General features: G+C 41.6%; 1 protein-coding gene and 1 pseudogene across 1 annotated transcript in view; both read right to left on the bottom strand.

The window, feature by feature from the left end:
• The window catches only part of CDCP1 (CUB domain containing protein 1), an 86,074-nt gene extending 69,364 nt beyond the window's left edge, over positions 1 to 16,710 (bottom strand). The window contains exon 1 of the mRNA XM_072651397.1: positions 16,501 to 16,710. Within this exon, the coding sequence (XP_072507498.1) occupies positions 16,501 to 16,597 (97 nt within the window). The 5' untranslated portion in view covers positions 16,598 to 16,710. The remainder of the gene's footprint in view (positions 1 to 16,500) is intronic.
• On the bottom strand, positions 5,223 to 5,860 carry LOC140532667 (FUN14 domain-containing protein 1-like; annotated as a pseudogene).
• Positions 16,711 to 24,410: the final 7,700 nt, after the last annotated feature.

Genomic DNA, 24,410 nt, shown 5'->3' with positions numbered 1-24,410 from the left:
ATTAATGAGATGTTTGTATACTCACCAGGCAGCTTGAGAAAGGTGTTATGTCAACAAGGGCAGGCATTCGTGTCATTATCTACAAGCTCCCCAGAGAGGACTTAAGTAGTAATCTCAGGACAATTAGACAGAGATCTCAGAGAGATCCCAAGCTAAATCAGTGACAGAGACTGCTGAGGCTGAGATTTCTGAGCTTCCTCTTTTAAAAGCACATTCTGAAGTCACTCTATTTTCAGGCACTGGGCCTGCCTTACAGATATAAAGAGAGGAGAACAAATGAGTGAAGGGGAAAGGGAGAAAGAAAGCAGACCACAGTTGGAGAGGCAGGAGTTCTCAGCTCTGTTTGTGATTTATAAAATATACTTTGTTCCACAGTCACCTGCAGGAAATCGGTCAATCTGAAGTTGGGTTGGGATTGGGTCAGCTTCTGGGTCCAGAATGCTGGACTTGGAGACCTGTTGCTTACTAGCTCCATGGCCATGAGCAAGCCCAGTTCACAGGAGGCCGTGTGGAAACAATATTGACTCTTTAGTCCAAAAAATTCTGCCTGACACACTCCATGTTACCTTCGCCTGCTCATTAACCTCCCTGGGCTTCAGTTTCCTCAGCAGTAAAAGAAGGGGGGGGGGGGGTTGGACTAGAGGATTTCTGAGGATCCTCCTAAATTGGAGGCTCTTATCTGTGTCATGACTTCCTTGGCAATCTGGGGAAACCTTTCAAAGAATAATATTTTCAAATCTCACCTCAGACACTTGATACTCACTAGCTGTGTGATCTTGGGCAAGTCACTTATCCCCAACTGCCTCATCCTGAGTCATCTTCAGTCATCCTGATGAATATCTGGTCACTGGATTCAGATGGCTCTGGAGGAGAAGTGAGGCTGGTGACCTGCACAGCTCTCCCTCACTCAAAACAAAGTCAAGTGCAAGTCATGTCATCATTTCTCTGATGGCATGGTCTTCTTCGGCAAAAAAGGACACACATTTTTAAAAAGTTGAAGGAAATTTCAGCTGAAGTTCAGTATTTCCCTCAATTTTTAAAAAATATTGTGTGTGTGCTTAAGGACCTTAGGGCTATAACCCTATCTATGATTTCTCCCTCATCAGTAACGTGTGGCTAATAATCCATACACAATCTACCTCAAAGTTCTGTAAGGAGGAAAGTGTTTTATAAACCTTAAAGTGCAATATAGGTGCAAGTCCTGCTTCTGATACATACAGGTGGCATGACATTAGGCAAGTCACTTCACTTCTGAGGGTCCTAGGCAACTCTCTAAGATTAGAAGTTGCTAAGCAGATGCTGATGGACATGGGGAGAAGGAATTTCCTCAATCTCCAATGTCTCTTCTAGGTCCAAATTTTTGATTTTACAAGTTCAAGGCCAAGCAGATACATTCCATACAGCAATGAAATCAGTCCAGGCCAAAAAGAATGATCATTCCTAAGTTAAGGTGGAGGGGCACCTCATGAGGCATTTTTCCTTCCCAACTGAAGCATGATTTCTTGGCCATCATGGAAAGTCACAGAACTTCTGTTTTCTATCAGAACAAGGAGCTCTGACACTCAAGCAGGCCAGGAGATTTTCATTTAAAATCCACAGAGGATAAAAATAGCCAGAATACATAGTCCTTGTAAATCATTTTCTTCCTAGGCTGAGCAAAGAGGCATCTCTGGCCATCGATTACTTCTTCCCTAAACCTTTCCACTCACATCCCTATCTATAGCCAGGCACTATGCACCTTTCCAACTGCCTCATACATCATGTTTGCATGCAGAATTATCCAGAACAGCCATTATGAGCTCTGCATCTGCCATCAAAGGACTGGAGTTCAAATACTGGCTCTGGTAATTACTGTTACAAATCATCTCCCCTCTCCAAGAGTTAGATCAGAAGACACTAAATTTAGATCCTGAAGGGGCCGCAAGGTCATCTGCTCCAACCCCTTTACAGAGGAGGAAACTGAGGCTCAGGAAGGTTAAGTGATTTGTCCCCAGGGCTATATAGGTAATTCCAGAGGTGGGATTTGAACTCTGGTTCTTTGAATACTGTACCAGAATCTCTAAGCTCCCAGTCTTTGATTGTATGAGCCAAAGACCAAGCTTAACTTGTGACCCTGAAAAGGGCATCCAAGCTCACACACAGAGGTAGAGGCAAGATGGTAGCAGATAAGAGCTGGCCTTGGAGTCAGGAAAAACCAGGTTCAAATCTCATGTTAGATGATTTCCTAGCTGTGTGAACCTGAACAAGTCACTGAACCCCTTCTAATTCCTGATAACAGAATAATAGGTAGAGAGCACTTTAAAGTTTGCAAAGCACTTTACAACCAGCATCTCATTTTATCCATTACAAACTATATCCTTTACAAATATCTCATTTTCTCCACTTATACAGTAGGCTGGTTTTATCCAACTTCATTTGCAAGCCCCATTAGGAACAGGAAATCAAGGATATCCCATCATGCCTCGGCGAGAACCACTTCCCTCTGACTGTGACTACACATCATTTGTTGTTTAGTATTTAGTATTTACTAAATAGTAATTGTCTCTCTTTTACCCAGGAACCTTGAGGGTCTTCTCCTCCTTTTTTAAAATTTTATTAAAGGGGCCATCCCTTGAATAACTACTTAGTCTAGTCATCAAATGGGTGTATATCACTCAAAGTGAGAATGCTATAAGACCTTGGCCTGAAAGGGTCAGGGTCTCACTTTGCATCCTGGGCCATCTCCAGCCATACTGATGAATATCAGGCCACTGGACCCACATGGCTAAGGGAAGAAAGTGAGGTTGGGGACCTTGCACAGTCCTCCCTCACTCAAATCAAAGTCAACTGCAAGTCAAGACATCTTGATGTCATGGTCCTCCTTGAGAATGGAAGACAAACACAACACCTAAACCTAAGGCTTATTCAGGAATTGTCCACAATGTGGAGTCTCAACTAACAGATATGAAGTTACTCCAGAAAAAGGACTCACTGAGGACGAGGGGCTATTGCCTTCCTGAGACAGTTGACTCACTTGGACTAAATCTATTAACTGGTACTCCTCAAAAGGAATGTACTTTCTCAAGGAGACAACATAATTACTGCTGTTTAGTCTTCTTCCAGTCCAGTTAAGCTATAATGCCACTGAATTATACAGTAGTATTAATAGCATAGCAGCATAGCTATTTCTTTTTAAAATAAATTTTTATTGAAATCTTTTGTTTTTATATCACCCATGTGTCTCAGTCTATACCTCTTTTCCCACCCAGAGAGTCATATTTTATTATATATATGTATATATATATATATTCATATATATATGAAGAGAGGGAAAAACAATTCATCAAAACTAATATGGAAAAAGCCCAATATTATGCCGTGAAAATAAGGAGAGACAGGTATCTTCTCATATCTCTTCTTTGGGCCCAAACTTGGTCTTATATCATAGCATTCCCTTTATTTCTAAGAGGAAATACAGGCTGGGTTCCAACTAGGAGATCAGAAATCTGAGGCATGCCTCTCTACACCCTGCTCCTTCCCCTAGTGCTAATTTCTTAAAGAAACACTTTCTCTTTATTCCATGGCGTAGGGGTTGACCTGTGACTGCACCCGTGCCAGAAATTCTCTGGTGCAGAAACTCCTGGCACTGCAGATCAGAACTTATTGTTAATTTATAGTTTGAGAGAGACATTTGTGGGCCCTGAGAAGTTAAACTGTTTGTCCAGCATTTAGAAACTCGGATGTGTCAGAGGAAGGACCTGAAGGTAAATCCTCCTGACTCCAAAAATTGTCCTTTATCTCCTGTGGCACACTGTGTCTTGTCAAGACTGGCAAAGTAGAAAGAGCCTTAGATATGGAGGAAGCGCTAGTTACTGGACTTCAGTTCTCTCATCTATAAAATTATTAAGTTGGCATTAGATGATTTCTCATATCCCTAACAGAGCACTAGGGAGTGCCAGGCCTGGAGCCAGGAAGACTCATCTTCCCTAGTTCAAATCCAGCCTCAGACACATACTAGCTGTGATCCTGGGCAAGCTACTGAGCCCTGTTTGCCTCAGTTTCCTCATCTGCAAAATCAGCTGGAGAAGGAAATGGCAAACCACTCCGGTAGTGCTGCCAAGAAAGCTCCAAAGGGGGTCACGAAGAGTTGAAAACAGCTGGACAGCAACCACAAAAATATCCCTGACTTCATGCTGCCTATACTTGGACCATCACCTCTACCTTGTCACCACCAATAACCTGGTCTTTATCCCTTCATCTCTTAGTTCTGATAGGTCAGTTTTTAGCTGAACAAGCCGGAACCCTTTGTCAAACTTTAGAGTCTATTATCACTTTCTGGAAATCCCTATCTTCCTATAATTGGAATTCTAGCCTTCTTTCAAAACCTGGGCCAGACACCATGTTCAATCATGAATTCTTCCTAACCACTCCAACAAAAGTGATCTTGTTTTCCTCTTTATTCCTGCAATACTTATTGGTACTACTTATCTGATACATGCTCTCTAGTATCATATATAGGGCCCTAGGGGCAACTCCCCTTAATTTTCACTTGCAGGTCTGGTTCCCTGGAGTATGGCTACTATCAGATCAAGGGAGTCTGTGGAACTCTACTTCTAAAAGTATAGCTTGTGAGCCCCCACTGATAGGTTTGTTTTTTATTGGTCAGGTATAGAACACAATTACTTTAAAGCACAGGCATTTATTACTGGAAAATATTACTGGAAAAGCATAGTAAGACAATCTACATTCTCCCATAGACTTAGGGAGTGATGTCCTTTCTTTTTCTGTTTAATTTGTTTTTAATATCTCTAATAAGTATTTCTAATTCTTCCATAAAAACACGTTATAGTTCTACAGTTTATTGCAAACAGATTTCTTATCTGTTGATATTCAAACTATAATTATTATATATTATTTAATTATTGGCACTATTTACTCTATAGCACAATGGAGAATGCTTTTTTAAATAAAAAAAATAGCAACTCAGTGGGAAAAAGTCAAACAAAAAGGCCTTTTACCAAGACAATTATATATCTATACCAATAGTTACATTAAAAATACTAACTTCTGAACAGGCACAGGATTTTAAAAAGTCACAATGAGAGGTAGCCAGGTTTTGTTCAGAAATGTGGTATATACTGCACAGTTTATTTATTTATTTTTTTAGCAAATCCTAGTTTGCCAAGCTTCAGAAGGCAAAAGTCTAAAAGGATAAGTTTCAATGTTGTACATGTAGCTAGTCTTCTTGCTCAAAAGAATCTGGTGACCAGTATTACTTTGCAAGAGAGCACACTGTCACTGTTTTTGTTGTTAATTAATCCATCAGGACAGCAACATTCATGTCCTTAAGATTCAAGTCCTAGGAAGAAGCCTCCCACAAATCCGCTGGACACAACTATGTTCTGTTTGATAAATTCTGTTGACTCTTCAGTGATGGTATTGATTTCAGGTACAGTTTTATTTGCTCTTTTTTTAATCTGTCTTTTTGCTTTGTTTACATCTTTTTCAGTGCTCTTCCAGTCAACTTGCACATAGCCAATATGACTAGCAATCTGCAGGAGAAGAAAGCCATCGCCCACTGCAGTTGCTGCAAATTTCCCAACTTTCTGGAATACCATCCAGTAACTCCACCCAGTGAAATCTGAGTAGCTACAGAGTATTTCTCTACAATAGGTCCAAATACACGGTTCCACCAGTGGTGTCTTCTTGCATACTCTGGATTTAACAATACTTCATAAGTCATCATTACTGTCAAGTTCTGTGGGACTGGGGTTCCTGGTCACCATGATCCCACTGGCAGCCTGTTGTCAAAAAGACTCCCACCTCTCGCCCCTAATAGCCCCCTAGGAGAGCTGCTCGGCCCACCACTCTAGGGGCCATTCTCAGGAGTGATCTCTTGTAAACATACAATGGGAAAAGTGGTCAGGTACAAAAATGAAGGGGCCCACATGTGGGTAGCATTTGTAGAGGGGCAACTTATACTTCTAACACTATAGAGCCCCTCATGTTTTATTAGGATGTGTGAGTTAGGTGTTTTGCTCTGATGGGCCCATCAGCTCTATGCTGAATGCGGTGTTTGGCTGAGCTCATTGAACATGATGCTCTGTGGTTGCCTGTCACCTCCACCACCTCTATATTCAGGCTCAATTGAAGTCCTTGCCTAGACCTACCATTTGTATGCTCTTTGAGAAAGAATAGGAACCCTTACCCTAGGACGAGTGGGAAGCCTCCCTAGGTTTGTTCACTCAGAGTCTGAGCTCTGAGACCTGCTGTCTCCTGAGCAACAGAATTCCAGGTCCAGGCACAAAGCATTCTCTCTTCTCAGCTCTCTCCACATAGAAGGTTTAATGTTTAATATCCTTGATGTCCCCTCTCATTCTGTTTGTAAACATACATCTCATGCCATGTGGTTCTGCCACTGGACACTATTACTGATGGAGAAGGAGAGAGGAACTCCCTCCTCACCTCGTTGAACTCTGAAAGCTAGTTCTCAAGAACAGATAGCTTCCTCTAGAGTGGGTTCCTGAGTTCACTCCTCAAGTGCAGTGACTTCTGGATTGACTTGACCAGAATTAGTACTCCTGTTTTTAAACTCTTAAGTCTTCACTCTAGCCTGCCTCAATGAGTAGATGGAGAAAAGGCACAAAAGCAACCCATGTTCAAAGCAAGTTCATTGTCTCTTACAGTCCTCAGCCAAGTTTCCTGGTTCTCTGATGTGCAAACTCTGCCACTCAAAGTCTGGTACCCTTTACAAATTGCAAATGGGCCACACAGAGACTAATTTCATGAAATGGACTAGAGCTCTCAATTGATTGGAGATCTTCTGATCAACTCCCATGTTATACCTAGTTATTGGTGTACACAGCTTATCCTTTCTATTTCATTGTAAGCTCCCAGCAATTAGAGACTGCACCAAGAGGCCAACCCTTGCCTTACAACTTCTCCCACATACTTTTCAGTACCTGGCCAAAACATAGGGCCCAGCTGTCAAGCCCAGCAGGCTGCCCACACCTACTGCCATCCCTAAACCTGCCAGCCAGGGAACTCATCAGCAAGAGTCCTCCGATCTGGGAAAGGCAAACTGCCTCAGAGTCCACTCCACCTTGGAAAGGGCTCCAAAGGCCCAGCACAGTTGGACACAGAGTTCCTGATACCCAAAGATCAAGCCTTCCAGTTTCTGCTGCCTCCTGATAACCATCTGCAGTCCCCCAAGAAGGTGAAAATCTCCACACTGATTAGGTAATGAAATCAGGCCTGTGAAAGCAAACCTTAGGAGCAAACCAGCACTATGAGCATCTGGACTCAGGTCATTTTCTCAAGCTATCTTTATCTAGCTTTTAAGAGACACTACGTCCATCATTACCACTCAAGCAAAAACAAAGATCTGAGGATCCATCCAACTCTGGTGATACCGTTACTGTAGAGAGCCTTGGGGGATAGGAGAAATCTTGTTTGAGTTGAATGAAAGGAAAAGATTTCTGGGTTGAAAGGGTAAGGGAAATTTTAATTTGCACAAGTGAAATAAAACCCCACCCATCCCCTAAAAATGAAGAATGAAAATAACCATCTCCCATGCCATCTCTACGTAAGCATTCAGCCAAGAAGGTCTGACCATTTGGCAGAGCAAAGCTGTTTTACAAGGGTCTATTTCCATCGTCTCTCTGTGTGTGGTGACCATTTCACCCCTGAGAAGTGAAAGGTGTTTCTTAATTACATTCACCGCTGGACTTGATATTGGCTTGGGGCTAGCCAAGCCAGGTTCTTTTTCCAAAGTCTCTCTTCTGTGAACACTTTTCAGCGCCTAACAGACCAGTTTTGTAAATAATTTCCATACTATTTTTCCATTTAAAAAGGCATTTTAATAGCTTTTGCCTGACTTATAGAAAGTGATTCTATTCCATCTTTAATAAATGTTTTGTCAACTTAAAAAAAATTAAGTACACTGGGCATGGAGTCAAAAGACCCTGGCCCTGACATTTATGAGCTGCGTCCAAGTGGGCAAGCCACACAGCTTCTCTGAGACTCAGGTTACCCGTTTGTAAAATCATGTTACTAATACCGGAATGATTTGGCTCCCTGGGTTTCAATGAAGAAAGTGCTTTGTATGTCAGAAACCATTTCAAAAATGAGAATTACTCATAATGCCCTGAGTATAAAAATTACTTGGAAAGTATTAGGTAAATGAATGAAAGAAGTTGGCAACCTAGGAGAAAAAGTTCACAGTGGGCATAGCAAAGCTAAAGGAAAGACTCGAAGTCCACTAGTTATTTCACCATTCTCTCCAAGTCTCAATCAAGTTTCTGAGGACATTGAGATATGATCCCATCCAACCCAACTGACATTTAAAATTTTTTAAGTATAATAAATACCTTCCAAAGGAGAACATTTCCATAAACAAAGGAGACAAGAAAAAATAATTACGAGTCTCAATTATGTATAGTTAGCTTTATAAATATGTACAATGAAGTCAGCATGTTACTTTCAAAGCTGTCTTATTCCAAGCATTTATGTTTAATCTGAGAAAGCATAGATTAGTGAATTAAGTGCCAGTAAGACCCGGTGGTGGATTTGTTGGAGATACCTACAGGACATCCATATAGAGATGTCCAGCAGACAGTTGGTGATTTGGAGCTACAGCTCAGAAGATTGACTAGAGTTGGGAATACAGGTCTTGTAGTCATCTATACCAAGATGACAAATCAAAATATGGAAGGTCACGAGTTCCCTGAGAGAAGGTACAGAGGAGGACATTGGACAGACCTCTGGAGGACATCCAAGTCTGAGAGACCTGAGAGGACATAAAAGGAACAGGAAAGTTAGCAGCACACAAAGACACAGAATTGCCCAAAGAGCTACACAAGTCTGTAAGTCAGAACAGCTAGGAAATCAGCTCCATTAAGACTTTTCAGTGAGAAGGTTGGGAGAGTATAACAGTGACATCTCTCCCAGCCTATTTGCCTGAAACAAGATACCATTTCCAACTGTGTATTCTCAGTGGTTTAGGTATTAATTATCATTGTCATAGCTAGACCGCTAAAATGTGAAGAGTTTCCTGAAGGGTTTCGGCTCCTTCCACAAACCTATTGTTTTTTGAGGTTAAGAAGATCTTATTGTAGAAGATTGTGCTTAGTTTGGAGGGAACAGATATGTGGTGTCTTGTGCAAACCTCCTCATTGGCCCCAAAGTCTCCGACAACAAGAAACAAGAGGAAGGGCCTGCTAAGCCGAGCTGCAGTGGAATACTCCTACCTATGGTGGTTGACAAACTCTAACATCCTTAAAGGGATCTCTCAGTGCTTCAGTAGGGGTACAAAGTAGAATATCAGAATCTCCGGGCTTTGAATTTCATTTCAAATTTAAAAGTCACAGCACTTGTGCTGACTGCTCAGCTGTACAACGTGTTCAAGAGATGTCCAATATAGTCCAAATGTTCACTTGAATATTTGAGATCCTTCATAGACCAAGCATGCTTTTACAATCAAGTTCCTCAGCTGGATTTTCAGTGAACAGGAAACACAGTTGCATTTTAGTTGTTTTCAGTCACGTCCAACTCTTTGTGACCCCATTTGGGGTTTTCCCAGTGAAGATGCTGGAGTGGTTTGCCATTTTCTTCTCCAGCTCATTTGACAGACAAGAAAACTGAGGCAAACAAGGTGAAGTGATTTGCCCAGGGTCATGTGACTAGTAAGTGTCTGAGGCCTAATTTGAACTCAGAAAGATGAATCTTCCTGACTAGAGAAACCATGGCAGTTTCTAACAATATAGTCCATTTCTACAATGTCCTATCTATGCCATACAAACATTATGTTTTTTGGCATTTTATTTGGAATGAACTTCCCTTTAGAAAAAAACAGTACAATTTTTTAAAAATACAGTACTAAAGATGAATAGATAATCAATGTCCTGAAAAGTTGAAATTTCTAAAATGAATTTCTAAAATGCCAACTCTGTTTTGCCATTGATTTCCATTATAAAATCAGTCACATTTTCTAGAGAAAACAATTGATTGGGGGACTGAGTTGAAAATATTTGGAGAGAAAGGGATGAGGCTAGGATGCAGTTCCTTGGCACATGGGGACAGTCATGGATCAATGGAATGAACCCTGGATTCTAAGTCAGAGAACCAGGATTTGATTCCTGTGACCTTGGGCAAGTCACATAACCTCTTTGGGCCTGTCCTTCATGAGTGAAGATGATGCAGCTGACCCCATCTCATTAAGCACAGACTTGGTCTGTCCCAGAATGGCTGATGAATCTAAACTCATCCATCTACACTCTCTCACTTGGCCCCTTCTAACAGCTGGCATGTGTTTAACAAAGCTGGCTATAGTGAGGGGAACCCCCCATGGCCACTGGATAGGCATGACCAAGTCAACTGGCATTGATGGTAAATGAATCCTCAGTCTGGTTCTTGTTCATTCTCTGCAGTAACCAACTAAACTAATAGGTCAACCAAGCATGGCTTTATAAGCACCCACTCTATGCAAGGTCCTGTGGTAGGTGCTGAGGATACAGGCAGAAACATGAACAAAACTTGGCCCTCAGGGAAGGTACAGAGGCATCTAGGTGGCACAATAGATAGAACACTAGATTTGGGGATTTGAACAACTTAAGTTTGAATCCTGCCTCAGACAGTTATTAGCTGTATGACCCTAGACAAGTCACTTAACCACTCTCTGCCTCATTTTTGCCATCTGCAAAATGGGAATAATAACAGTTCATACTTCTCAAGGAGTTATTGTGAGGATCAAACGAGGCATGTAAAGTGCTTTGCAAACCTTAACCTGTGACATAAATGCTAGCTATTATTTTTTGGTTTTAAAAAATTTTTATTTAGCATTTTGTTTCCCCCCAATCACATGTAAAAAAAAACCCGACTTTAAATATAAGTTTTTAAAATTTCAAGTTCTTCCTTCCTCCCTTCCCACCGTCCTCATTGAGAAAGCAAGCAGTTTGGCATAGTTATACCCGTGTAGTTATGCAATTTCTACAAACTGGATTTGTAGAAGGGTTACCTGTACAAATTTGTACACGTACAAACACATGTAGTCATGTATTTCCTTATCAATCATGTTGTAACAGAAAACACAGACCAAAAATAAAAACACCCAAGAAAAATAAAGAAAAAAAAAGTTTGCTTTGATCTGTGTTCAGGTACCATCACTTCCTTCTCTGGACATGGACAGCATTTTTCATCCTAAGTCCTTCAGAGTTGTTTTGGATCATTATATTGCTGAGAATAAATGCTAGTGATCATTATTATTCATTGTCATCCTCCACTGATCTCCAATCACACCAGCAGCTATGTACTTGCTGAAAGGCACAGTTCCTACATTTAGGGATTTACCTTTCCTTCATCAATTATTCAACAAGCATTTATTAAACACCAACAATCTGTCAGTCAATTTGGTAGGCATTAGGGAGAAGACGAAAAGAAAAAATCCTTGTCCTCAGGGACCTTACATTCTATGAGACACAATATGTACCCATATAAATCTATATATGTGTACAAATCTATACAAGGCAAATACTACATCATTTTGGGGGAAGTAGCTGTGGGGTGGAATTGAGAAAAAGCCTTATGCAGGACGTGTATGTGAACTGAGCTTTGAAGGACATTAGAGATTCTAAGAGGAGGAGTGTGGCATGTTTAGCACACAATGCCTCACACATAGTAGGTGTTTTCTGAATATTAACTAGAAATTGAACTCACAACACAGTAGAATTAGAGACTATTAGGGATAGAAGGGACCTAAGAAATCATCTAGTCCAATCAGTGCCTTCATTTTACGAATAAAGAAATTGAACCCCAGGGAAGAGAAATGATTTGATTATGGCTACACAACCAACAAGTGGCAGAACCACACCTCAAACCCAGGTCTGACTGCAAGGCAGACTCTTTTTTTCTATGCCAGTCTATCTCTCCAATAATCCAAAAGAATCAGTTCTCTCCTTGATAAATTCTTCACCATGGAATGAATTTAATTATAATGAAGGCTGTGTGTGCACCATATTGCCACAGTTGAATCCTGAACCATAAACAGTATTCTCTTGTCAAGTCCTGTATTTTGGACAGCACTCAATGCTTTTGGCCATTTAACCAACATTTGAATGAACCTCTCTAGAAAGTAAAGTCAAAATATTGTTTTCATCATTAATCAGACCACTCTTCCTCATGCAGGAAGAATGCCCATTAAAGGGCTGGATTTGGGGTCAGATGATCTAGGTTCAGAACTCAGCTGTGACATTTACTGTGTGACCTTGCTTTACCTTTCTGAGTCTTAGTTCCTCATCTGTAGAGAGAAGTTGGGCCAGATGACCTTTAAGAGCTCTCCTAGCTCTTGTCCATGGTCCAAAGAAGACGGCAAATACAGCAGTATTTAGGAAGCACAGATTGGGTCTGATGGGAAGTAATGAGAGATTTACCCACCTTTCTCCTATTTACTAGAATAAGCTGTTTCTCATCTTGGGGAATTGGGTGAAGGACTCATTACAAAGCTGTGCAAAATTATTTAAAATAATTTGATTGCAAATATATTCTTATAATCCAGAATTATAATCGAAGGGTAGAGGTAACTTCATCGTTGAGGCAGAGTGCTCAGCTACTCTGATGTACTATTAGGCGATGGGAACTCTCAAGTACGACCAGCTATTCCTCAATTTCTTGATAATTACCACTGACCTCAATCACAAGCACCACTCTGAGTAACCTGGTATACTCAGATCCTCTGTTCTTCTGTATCTATCTGTACTTAATTCTTTCCAGCAGAGCCAGTACCAAGCAGATATGTGCAATAAATCCAGCACAAGCTCCTGCCCACAAGCCCCACATTCCATCCCATTCTATGCGAGTTCAGGCATGTAAAAACAAAAACAGGGCTTGTGTTAAGCAAGGGGAGGACACCTGAAAGATATCTGGAATTCTCTTCTTTTTTACTTATATTTTAAACCATGCACCCTGGTGAGTCAGTTTGGTCACTAGGCGACTAGATAATCCCCCTTTTCTTTGTCTTGGTATTAGTCACTTTTTCTTATGAACCTAAAGAGCGATAAAGAAATGTAGCATCTACTTCCTAAGGTAATGCATCCTGGACTCTGATAGGAAATGATCACAGAAGAAAAGACCAGAGTGCTCTGTTAAAACTGAAGATGGACTGATTATTTAAGCTAAGGTGACTATACTGATCAGGTTGAAACAACGGATAATGAAAACCCACCTCATGTAACACTCGATTGATGCCATTTGCTTATGCACTTGACTCCCTATGATCAGGGATGTGCTGGAGCTAGCTTGAACCACTCAGGAGACCCTTCTGTTAAATTTTCAGTGTGAGCATTTATGCTTCAAAATGCTCAGGCACCACAAATTAGGGCTTGAGTTTTGCTAACTGTCTAGTCCTAAGAAAGTGTTAATAATGCAGAATAAAGTTAAAAGAGTGTTCTGAATATACCCTTCCCTACAGTACTTGTTAGATATTGACCAGCACAACCCTCTCTGCAATAGACACAGATCCCGCTATGCTCCTTTGTCAACTGCGTGACTTTGGGAGAGTCACTTCAGTTCTCTGGGCTTGTTTCCTCAACTGCCAAAAGACTATATGGATCTCCATTTCCTATCTCTATATTTGCTCTGAGTGCCAGCTCCCCAAATACACTCCTTTCCCACATCCTCAGCTCAAGCTGCCTCCTTGAAGGAATTTCTGCCTCTGTTCCTACTTGTCACTTCTTTGTCCTTCCTCTTTTTACATGATGAGCCCTCAGAAGAATATAAGCTCCTTGATAGCTGAGGACTGTTTTTTTTCCTGGTCTTTTTATGTTCAGTATTTAGCACAGAACTTTTAACACAGTACACGCTTAATATTTATTGAACTAAATTACTGCCCCCAAATAACCAATACATTCCTATTTCCATGTATTTCTACCACTTTCATTCTATGATGAAAGCTCATTTAGTGTAAGAACCATTTCCCATTTTGTATTTGTGCCTCCACTGCCTCATACATTATTATTATTAGTAGTAGTAGTACTAGTAGTAGTAGTAGTATATCAACTGTTATTTCACTGGCATAGGAATCTTCTAGTGAGGAATTCCCTAGACCAATGAAGATTGGCACCTTCTCTATTGGGACACTGAGAGGTTATAAATGGATTGTCGAGGGTCATCTAGTTAGAGATGGGACTTGAATTCACATCTTCCTGACTCTGGAGTCAACTTTCTCTATCACTAGTACCTGATGACTCTCCACTCTATATAGCAGGCCCTTAATAAATTCTTGTTGGGTTAGAATGAATACCAATACCCTAAAAATCCTGATTGGGACCTTGGGGGTAATGGGGAAAATCATAGGAAATAACTAAGAAATGCACCCAATTCCATTCCTTTGGCTTTTTTATAATAACTTTGATTTCTTCCTCCTGGATTACTAAGATTAGCTATTCAAACTAATGAGTTTTTATTTATTTTATTAGTAATTGTGAGGTGCAAATCACTATGAATGATAGTAATTCCTGTTTAACATAGTGGTTTAAAGCAAATGTGTCAAACACATGGCATTCCTTAGTGCAATAGGAGCCAGATTAAAATGTAACTGGGAAATAGCTAACAAAAATACAATAAGACATAGATAATGTTAATATGTGGTTTTCTAAGTCAAATATGTACTAGCAGGGATCTTTATGTATAGCTTAGTATGGCTACTTGAGTTTTGATATCATTAATAAGGCATAGGAAGCCTCGTCAATAGTGGGCATTTTGTAAATGTCATTGGATTGGATTGGATTAGATAGCCTTTGGAAACTGCAAAGTGCTTTATATCTATCATTTAATTCAGTTCTCACAACAATCCTGTGAGGTAGCTTTTAAAGGTATCTCCAACACTATTTTTAGGATGAAGAAACCAAGGTTCAGAGAAGTTGTGACTTGTCAGGCCATAAAATTAATAAATCGGTGAGCCAGATCTCAAGCTCAGGTCTGGTGACACACAGTCTGCTCTTTCCACTACAACGTTGTCATATTCTAAATGTTCTGTACTGATATAGCATTCAGTAACACAGCAGAAAACAATGAGAAAAGTTGATATAATTAATCACTTATGTATAATCACCAGTTTAATGCTCTAAATAAGATTTCATTGGACTGGGAGTGTTTATCCTAATTGTGCACACCTGGCCTAGTTTCTCTTTAGTTTACTGAAAGATTAGGCGTCCCCCATGATAACCGATGAAATCATAGCAACTTGTCTAATGGGGCAAGAAACAGTCACCATCTAAAGCTGCTTACTTCATGAAGGCAGGATCAGAAGCAAAACTACTTTTGCTTATTAATACACTTAAAAACAAAATGCTCACTGGCTCTCTCTGCCACTCTCTCTCACTCTTGGTCACTGTCTTAGAGATCTTGTTCCTTCAGAAATCATTTCCCACGATTACTAACTAACTAAAGCATGCTCATGGAGGGTCCTGAACTTATTTAAACCTTAATTTAAGTCACAATTGTAGCCTCTTTTATGAAAAGTAAAATGAAATCAACACAGAGAGTAAGAGGTATGTGGAAAGGCCAGTTTTAGCAGGCAGATTCTAAGAGCAGTTATCAGTAAAGACTGAAAAATTACATCCTTCAAGTAGGGGAATTTGCTTTCATTTTCTAATTCGATTTGACAAAGGCATATTTCCAGAGGCGAGGAAGTAAGGAGGAGGAGGGTGGGGTGAGACAAGAGAGAGAAGTTGGGGTAGAACCTGTGGCAAACCTTACGACTGTCAAGGTTTAAGTGGAGGTTGGCCTGGATTTGGATGGTAGTTGATTTGTGTGACTTTGGGGTAAGTCACCAACCTTCTCTGGAACACAGTTTTCTTTTCTGGAAAGGAGGTGAGCTTGTCTTCTAGCTCTAAATCTGTATCATATCGTTTTCCCTCCAACTTTCTTCTAGACTTCGGAGTAGGAGATAAAAAGAACTCTAGAACAAATTAGGAATTAGGGAGCCAACCTCTCCCCACCCCTCTCCCCGACTCACTAGTTAATGCCCTGGCAGCTAGGAGGCACAGTGACTAGAGTACGGGTCCCAGAGTCAGGAAGACCCATCTTTTCGAGTTCTAGTCTGACATCATACACGTAGTTAATGCTCTTCTGCCATACGGGTCACTCCAGCCCTACCAACAGCGTTCACAGCTCCCACATTCTTACTTCCTTCTTCCTGTGTTACGAGAAAAACCTATTTCCAGTCGTTCTCACAGTAGGACGGGGCGGGTTTAACTTTTCCCCTAGTTGGGCAGGAGTTGGTAATCCCTTAGCCTTGGTGAAAGAGAGAAGGGAACGTACAGGAACCGGCCACCTCCAACAGACAGACCAGCGCAGGTGGATAGTCTCCACCTGGAGTTTAGGGCTCCAGGTGTGCAGGGAGCACTGGGCGCCACTTCTCTCCAGCTCTGCCCCGGGTTCTTCAAGGCGCAGCCCTCCCTCGCCTCCTTCCCCCCAGCCCAAGGTTCCTCCATCTCCCGCTCAGGAGTCCCACCGCAGCGCACTTACCTGTCCGGCGCCTATCCTGCGCCACCGCGCCCAGTTGCAGCAGCCCCACCAGCAGTAGCAGCAGCGCCGCCGCCCCGCAGCGGCTACAGCCGCCCATGGCCGCTCTGGCTAGCCCTCCTCTTCATCCGCGGGGCAGGGGGATCTCTGCCCCCTGTTCCCGCCGTCTCCAGCGGCTGCCCCGGAGCCCAAGGCTGGCGGTGGCGCCTCCACTGGGCGGCTGCGCTGCGCTGCGCTCCGCCCCACCTCACCTGCAGGCTGGAGCGCTCCTGGCTCGCCCAGCCCCGCCCTGCGCAGCAGTGCCCAGCTGTGTACCTCCTTCCGCCTCCCCGTCTTTTTCCTTGTCCCGCCCGCCCAGTCTGCAGACCTGTTCATTCCCGTCTCGCCTTCTTTACCCCTGGCTTTCCCTTCCCTTCCACCCCACCAATGGAGGTACCCCTTCCCCCAAGTGAGTTTTTTCCCTTCGTTAGGGTCTAGCAGTTGCTACCTCTCCAGGGAGTCTTTCCGGATCACCTGGGGTCAGTAACAGCCTTCTTCCTTAGGCCTCATGTGGCACTTTGTTCTCCGCCTTCTTCATGTACATACATACATACATGCATTATTGAGTGTGCTGGAAAGGGCACTAGAGTGAGAGTCTGATTCGAATCTCAGGTCTACCTTCACAGCCATCAGTGAGCCTCAGTTTCCTCACCTGTAAAATGAATATTGTACATTGGAAAGTTCTCTGGCTCTAGATTTGGAGGATGTTGGTTCAAATCCTGATTCTGACTTCAGGTTGGTCAACCTCAACGTTCTCATCTGTAAAAAGACAGTTAGATTAGATGACCTTTGAGGTTCCTTCTGGCTCCTAAATGAAAGGTGTGGCCCAGAGTCCCTTTCATCTTTATATCCATGAGCTCACTGTGAATTTACCATCCTTGGCTACCAGTCTTATGCGTTGGTCCTTCCTTTGTCTTGCTGAAGACCATGCCATCAGAGAAATAATGATATGACTTGCACTTGACTTTGATTTTTGAGTGAGGGAGGGCTGTGCAGGTCACCAGCCTCACTTCTCCTCCAGAGCTATCTGAATCCAGTGACCAGATATTCATCTGGATAACTGGAGATGACCCAGGATGAGGCAATTGGGGTTAAGTGACTTGCCCAAAGTCACACAGCTAGTGAGTGTCGAGTGTCTGAGATGAGATTTGAACTCAGGACCTCCTGACTCCTGCTCTATCCACTGTACCACCTAACTGCCTGTAAACTGCATTAGGGCAAGGACTAGATCATACCTAAACTTACTATCTTACTTCAAGCTTTTCCCAGTGCTCTCTAACACAACTATGAATGAATGAATGACTGGGTGGGAAAATATTTATTAAGCACTTACTATGTGCAAAGCACTCAGTTTTCAGGAAGCTCATATTCCATTGGGGGAGATAATACATACAAGAGGGTTCCACCTTAAGTGAGGTCAAAAGGCCCATGGTGCAGTGACAAAGCAGATGGCATTTCTGGTATTGGGCCATTTGATGGTGCCAAAGAGTTTGGCACTGAGTACTGTTTTTTCTGGGTCTTCAGTAACTGTGGCTATTGAGGAGGCAGAGGCTATAGTATTTGGAGAGGCAGCCGCCAGGCCACATCTCCATAAAGGTTGCTGTCCTGGATGATGGCTTGGCAGGACTGGGCAGGAAGCAAGCCTTGTGGTTTTGGTGGGAGAACACTGCAACTCTCAAGACTCTTGGGCTTGCCTGTCTATGGATGGCAATAGGAGTTTAATTAATACACTTTGTAAGGAGAAACTATGCTTGTGGGGGACTCTGCTCCTTGGTCTTCCCTGCTCACAACTAATCTGTAAGGAAGTAAACTCCATTATTCTTTCAGGAAACAACCTTACTGCCACCTTGGGCCCCAGACAGAAGAAAGAAAGAAAACCATAGCTTGACCCTTTGTAGGGTAACTTGAGTAGTAATCAAGCTAAAATTCCTACACCTTGAGGGAGAATCTGAAAATGAAATAATGTGCATCTATTTTCTCTTCCCATTCCTTCAAGTAGATTTAAGAGTCTGTTTAACCTGAGTTTGGGGAGTAAGATCACATTTGTTAGACTAAGTCCCTTACTTCTCTCCCATCATTGAATTAGTTGACTTTGGAGGTCTGTCAATGGGCCTTAACGCATCCACCAGAAAGTAGATAAGACAAAGAGAAGAAACTGAAATTAGACATGCTGTTGCTTCTGAGTAGCTATGGAGAAGTAGTTGCTGTTATTATCCTGATTTTACAGATATGGCAATTGAGGTTCATAGAGCTGTATGACTTGTTCAGTGGTATATAAGTACCTGAGGTGGTATTTGAACCCAGGTCTTCCTGTCTCCAAGTCCAGTACCCTATCCACTATGACATGTTGCTCCTCCATTTTCTTAATATGTGTTTGTTGTAGGGAATTGCATTATTGTTCAAATATCATCTTACACTTCCTTGAAGTTAGCTAAACTCTCTGTCTCAGGTGATTTAATACTAAACTCCTCAAAAATGTCAATTCACCAAAGGTTAATTGTTTGGGGGTATTAAGAAACAGACTACACTCCAAAATCATGGAGTGAAGCAAGGAAAAGATGACAGCCCCACTGTAATGAGCCTGCAGGTGCCTTTGAAAGATAGCATTTTGGCATATGAAATTTAAAATCAGCTCAAAGAGCATTGAGGCATAACATTATTTTGTACTTATAAACATTGCTCGAGTGGGAGGAGTTGGATTGTTCAAAAACTGGCTTTGAACTGGAAGGAAATTTAGTCAGCTTATGTATAATGCTTCTTTGGGGTTAGAACCTTTCTTGTAATCAAGAGGATATGGGCATGGATCTCAAGATAGTTTAGTTGCCCTGCTGAAATGATATATACACATACACACGTAGACATAGTGGCAGGCCACTGGCACAAGTGTGAAGCTGAGGAATTAATGGGTATTTTCATTTGTAGTTGGCTCCGTTCCACAGGAGTATTAGCTCTATGGTTCTTCTGGAGCTGGCACTGAACCCAGAGCAGGTGCAGAAAAGTGCAAAATTATCCCCCCTGTCACCTGAACAGATGGTTCTAGTCAGAGGACAGGTAAATTGAGTTTACTATGTTCTTGACCCATAAGTCAGAACTGAGCACCTTCCTCTCTTTTGCTCCCCCACCCCTTCCCAGTTTTTGATTCCCAGAACTGTCTGAGAGCTGAGCATGGGGTGGCTGCTGGTGTGGTGTGCTTTATGTTACACAGAGATCCCACAGAGTTAATGATATAGCAAGACTCTGGATCACTCTTCCAAAATGAGGCTAGCCACACCTCCCCCTCAGGGTTCTAGGTGCATCATTGGCTTTCTTTAATGTTATTAAATTGAACTCCATTCTAGTGTATCCCCCATATTGTTAGCCACAGATAATTAGAATCAATGTTCCACTTAACCAAATTGATAGTTTTTAGAAAGGAATATTTGCTGTGAAGATAGCAAGAACAGAAGTAGGTAGGTAGGTAGTAGATAGAGAGATAGAGATAGATGATGGATAGAGATATATAGATAGACAAATGACATTTGTTAAGTACTTACTGAGTCCCAGGCACTATGGAAAACACTGGGGATACTAATGTAAGCAAAAATGACACTCCCTACTGTCAAGGACCTTGTATTCTAGGGGAGGGAGTCAACATATGTAGGACCCTTGAAAGTGGGGGAAATTCCTCCTCCCCTAGGAATATAGTCTCCCCTACACTACTTTGGTCCCTGGGGAGAGTGGGTTCAAAATTAAAGCATTTCTACAAAGCATTTGTCCCAAAAAGTTTTTTCTTTTTTTGAAAATGTTATTTTTATTTTCAGTGACAAATTCTCTCCTTCCCTCTCTCTATCCCTCCCTTCCTCATCAAGATGGTAAGAAATATGACAGTCATTATACCTATGAAGTCATGCAAAACATATATGTAGATTAGTCAAGTTCTGAAAGAAAAAAAGGAAAAAATGCTCCAGTCTACATTCTATCAGTTCTCTATCTGGAGGTGGATAGTTTTATTTTTTATCATGAGTCCTTTAGAGTTTTGGTGGAGCATTGTAATGATCAGTATTGAGTCTTTCACACTTGATTATTTTTACAATATTATTATTACTTTATACATTATTCTCTCAGTTCTATCCACTTTGAATCAGTTCATTTATGTCTTCCTAGGTTTTTCTAAAACTAACCCCTTCATAATTTCTTATAGCACAATAGTATTCATTTATACTTTGTGTAGCCATTCCCCAATGGATGAGCATTCTCTCAGTTTCCAATTCTTTGCCACCTCAAAAAGAGCTACTACATTTTTTTTGTGCATATGGGTCCTTTTCCTTTTTCTTCGATCTCCTGAGATATAGACATTGTAGCAGTGCTACTGGGTCAAAAAGTATCAACAGTTTTAAAACATTTTGGGCATAGTTCCAAATTGTACTCCAGAATAGTTGGATTAGTTCATAGCTCCATCAAATGGGCACCAGTGTACCTATTTCCCCATATCCCTCCAGCGTTTGTCATGTTCCTTTTTTTCATCTTAGACAATCTGGTGCGTGTGAGGTGGTACCTCTGAATTACTTTAATTTATATTTCTCTAATTATTAGTGATTTAGAGCATTTTTATATGACTGGATGGCTTTGACTCTGAAAGCTACCTGTTCATATCCTTTGGCCATTTATCAACTAGAGAATGACTCTTATTTTTATAAATTTGACTCAGTTCCATGTATATCTTAGAAATAAAATCTTTACCAGACAAACTTACTGTATAACGCACCTCCCCCCATTTTCTGTTTTTCTTCTAACTTTGGTTGCATTTCTTTTGCTTCTGCAAAACTTTTAAATTTTTTATAATTAATCTCCCATAAACCTCTCTGTCTCTTGTTTGACCATGAGATCTTCCTATATCCATAGATCTGACAGGCAATTTCTTCCACACACTTTGTAAGGAGAAACTATGCTTGTGGGGGACTCTGCTCCTTGGTCTTCCCTGCTCACAACTAATCTGTAAGGAAGTAAACTCCCTTATCCTTTCAGGAAACAACCTTACTGCCACCTTGGGCCCCAGACAGAAGAAAGAAAGGAAACCATAGCTTGACCCCTTGTAGGGTAACTTGAGTAGTAATCAAACTAAAATTCCTACACCTTGAGGAAGAATCTGAAAATGAAATTTGCTTATGGTATCACCTTTTATGACTAAATCATGTATCCATTTTGAGCTTATCTTACTATCAGGTATGAAATGTTGGTCTATGCCCAATTTCTGCTAGACTACTTCCACCCTCACTCCAACTCCGGGCACTCTATCCCCAAAACTTTTGTTTTATACTTTTGTGTGTATGTGTATATACATATATGTATATATAAAAGTTTTGGGGACACTGTATTTCTATCAGTATGATCTATCTAAAAATCTATATGTATTTTCTCTTTCTCTCTGTATATAACAGAGATTGGTATATAGATAATATATATTATGCAGAGAGAGTTTATTTTTTATTTTCTATTTTTTATAATAGTCTTAAGCTACCATAGCTTAAAACGGCACTAAGACATCTGGGACACCCTGTATTTTGAAGGTAGCATAGTACAATGGAGAGGAAGATTGATTTGAAGTGAGAGGAACTGCTGCTGACTCCCTGTGTAACCATGGGTGAGTCACTGCTCCCTGGGCCTTCTCTCTTTGTCATCTTTCCTGGAATGAGGCCACTGTACTACTTCCCAGGTATTTCCCCACCATGCCACTGGCATTCTGGTCTTCCTTCTCACCCCCCATCCCCCATCACCCTCACTTCTGAGCTCTCTCTTATGTGTTATCTTTCCACATTAGACGTTTCCCTTGTTTGCTTATATTTCTATCCTAAGAGCTTAGCATGTGGGGTTGTTGGAGTCATCTGATTCTTAACAAGGTCATGGACTGTAGCAAGCAAATGCTTTCCTTTGGGTTTTCTTGGGAAAGATACTGGAAGGGTTCACCATTTCCTTCTCCAGCTCATTTTACAGATGAGGAAACTGAGGCAAACAAGGTTCAGTGACTTGTGCAGGGTGCCACAGCTACTAAATGTCTGAGGCTGGATTTGAATTCAGGTCCTCCTGACTCCAGGCCCAGTGCGTTATCCACTGAGTCATCTAGCTGCCTCCAAATAGTATACAGTTAGCATTTAATAAATGCTTATTCATTCGTGTAAAATATGTGGGTTGGATTCGATGATCTCCCTTCCAGCTCTAACTCTCTGATAGATGAGCAGAATCATGTGCTCTCAGAGTCTTGTTAGTCAGTGTAAGGAGTAACCATCTCCCCATTTGTTAGTGTGTGGTACAGCTAGCCTGGGCAAGGAATAGTCCCCATTGCTAGCACTTCAGAGTAAGGGTTCCAGCCTTTTCCTAATGAGCAGTTACATTTAATTTCTGCAAAACCTTATGAATGGAATCATGGGAAAAATCCTGGATTTGCCATTATACAACTCAGGTTTGGATCTTGGCTCTACCACTTTTCCCTCTGGAACCATGGTCAGGTAACTTAAGCCCTGTGGGCCTCAGTTTTCTTTCCAGCAGTAAAGGGGATTGGACTAGATGATTTTTGCTGTAAGAATAAGTAGAAGAGACAATCAAAGTCCATTAGGTTCACTCACATTTTTTCCAAACTAAAGTTCAGAACAAAAGGTCAAGGATAGTATATGCAGTGATTGAATAGACTCATCGCTGTTCATTCCCAAAGGTCATGAAACCTACTTACTATAATCTCATGTTTTATTCCCTATTTCAGGATAGTTTTCCCAGTTTTCTCTCACAGCACAGTTGCATCCAAGATAATATTTTAAAATTTTAATAATATTTTCTCCCCCTTTCTGAGCCTCCTATAAGCCTTAGAGTCTCTGTGAAACACAAGAAGTAGAAGAGATCCCTGGGTCAATCTGGTCCAACACCTTCATTTTATGAATTAATTAATAAAGTATTTATTAAGCATTTAATATGTGCAAAGCTCTGAGGATACAGACAGAAAAGTCAGACAGTCCCTGCCCTCAAGGAGCTCTTATTCAGATGAGGAAGACAAACACATATGAAAGTTTTCAGCTACAAGTCAGGTAGAAAAGTCCCGTGGTCTTTGGGTGTAGAAGCAAGGAGATGGTAACGCCTTTTCATTGATGTCACTTCTGCAGATAAAATTTGATCCGTTTCTGATGTTGAACCATTTGACAGTGCCAAGGACTTTGCTGATAAGAGCCTTTCCTTCTGGGTTTCCAACAGAAGCAGCTGCATCACCTGCAGGAGCAGCTGCTGGATTGCATCTCCAATGGGATTAATTCCCACAATGATGTTTGAGGCTACTAGAATGGAAGACCTGGTATTCCCAAGGCCCTTGAGTTCAGGGCCCTGAACTGCCTCTGTCAGGGCTTGAGGGAAGATGGTGGTCAAGGTGATGGTGGTGGTGGCGTTTCAACTTGCCTCACACATGTTGTCTCCTGCCTATTCTTCAGGGTCCCCTGCCACTTCACCGAGGCTGGTACACCATCCCTATGAATAGCAGTTGGTTGGCAGTGAATTGACGTGACTGGTGTCATCTCCCCAAGAGCTGCTTCCCCACAATGATGGCTCTAAGGGCTGAAATGGAAACAAGATCTGTAGCTCAATGGTGCTGCTGCTCCTAGGGCTCCTTCCTTCATCTGCGCATTGGTGATAGTTGGCCAACAGTTGTTACTTGTGGTGATGAGAAAGGCCTGCCCCTTCTCCATGATGGTTGTGGGAACTGGGCTGGAAGCAGGTCTGGTAGTATTCCCCTATATTAGTAGACAGTCCCCCTACTGAATTCCTTTCCACATGATTATGCAAGTTACTCTTTTGAAGTTTCTTCAAGGATATGAATTACCCTTTGTCATTTCAAATATATATCATTTTCTGTGGAAGAG

The sequence above is a fragment of the Notamacropus eugenii genome, chromosome 3 (assembly GCF_028372415.1).
Source record: "Notamacropus eugenii isolate mMacEug1 chromosome 3, mMacEug1.pri_v2, whole genome shotgun sequence".
NCBI lineage: Eukaryota > Metazoa > Chordata > Mammalia > Diprotodontia > Macropodidae > Notamacropus > Notamacropus eugenii.
This window is presented reverse-complemented; position numbering and strand designations above follow the sequence as displayed.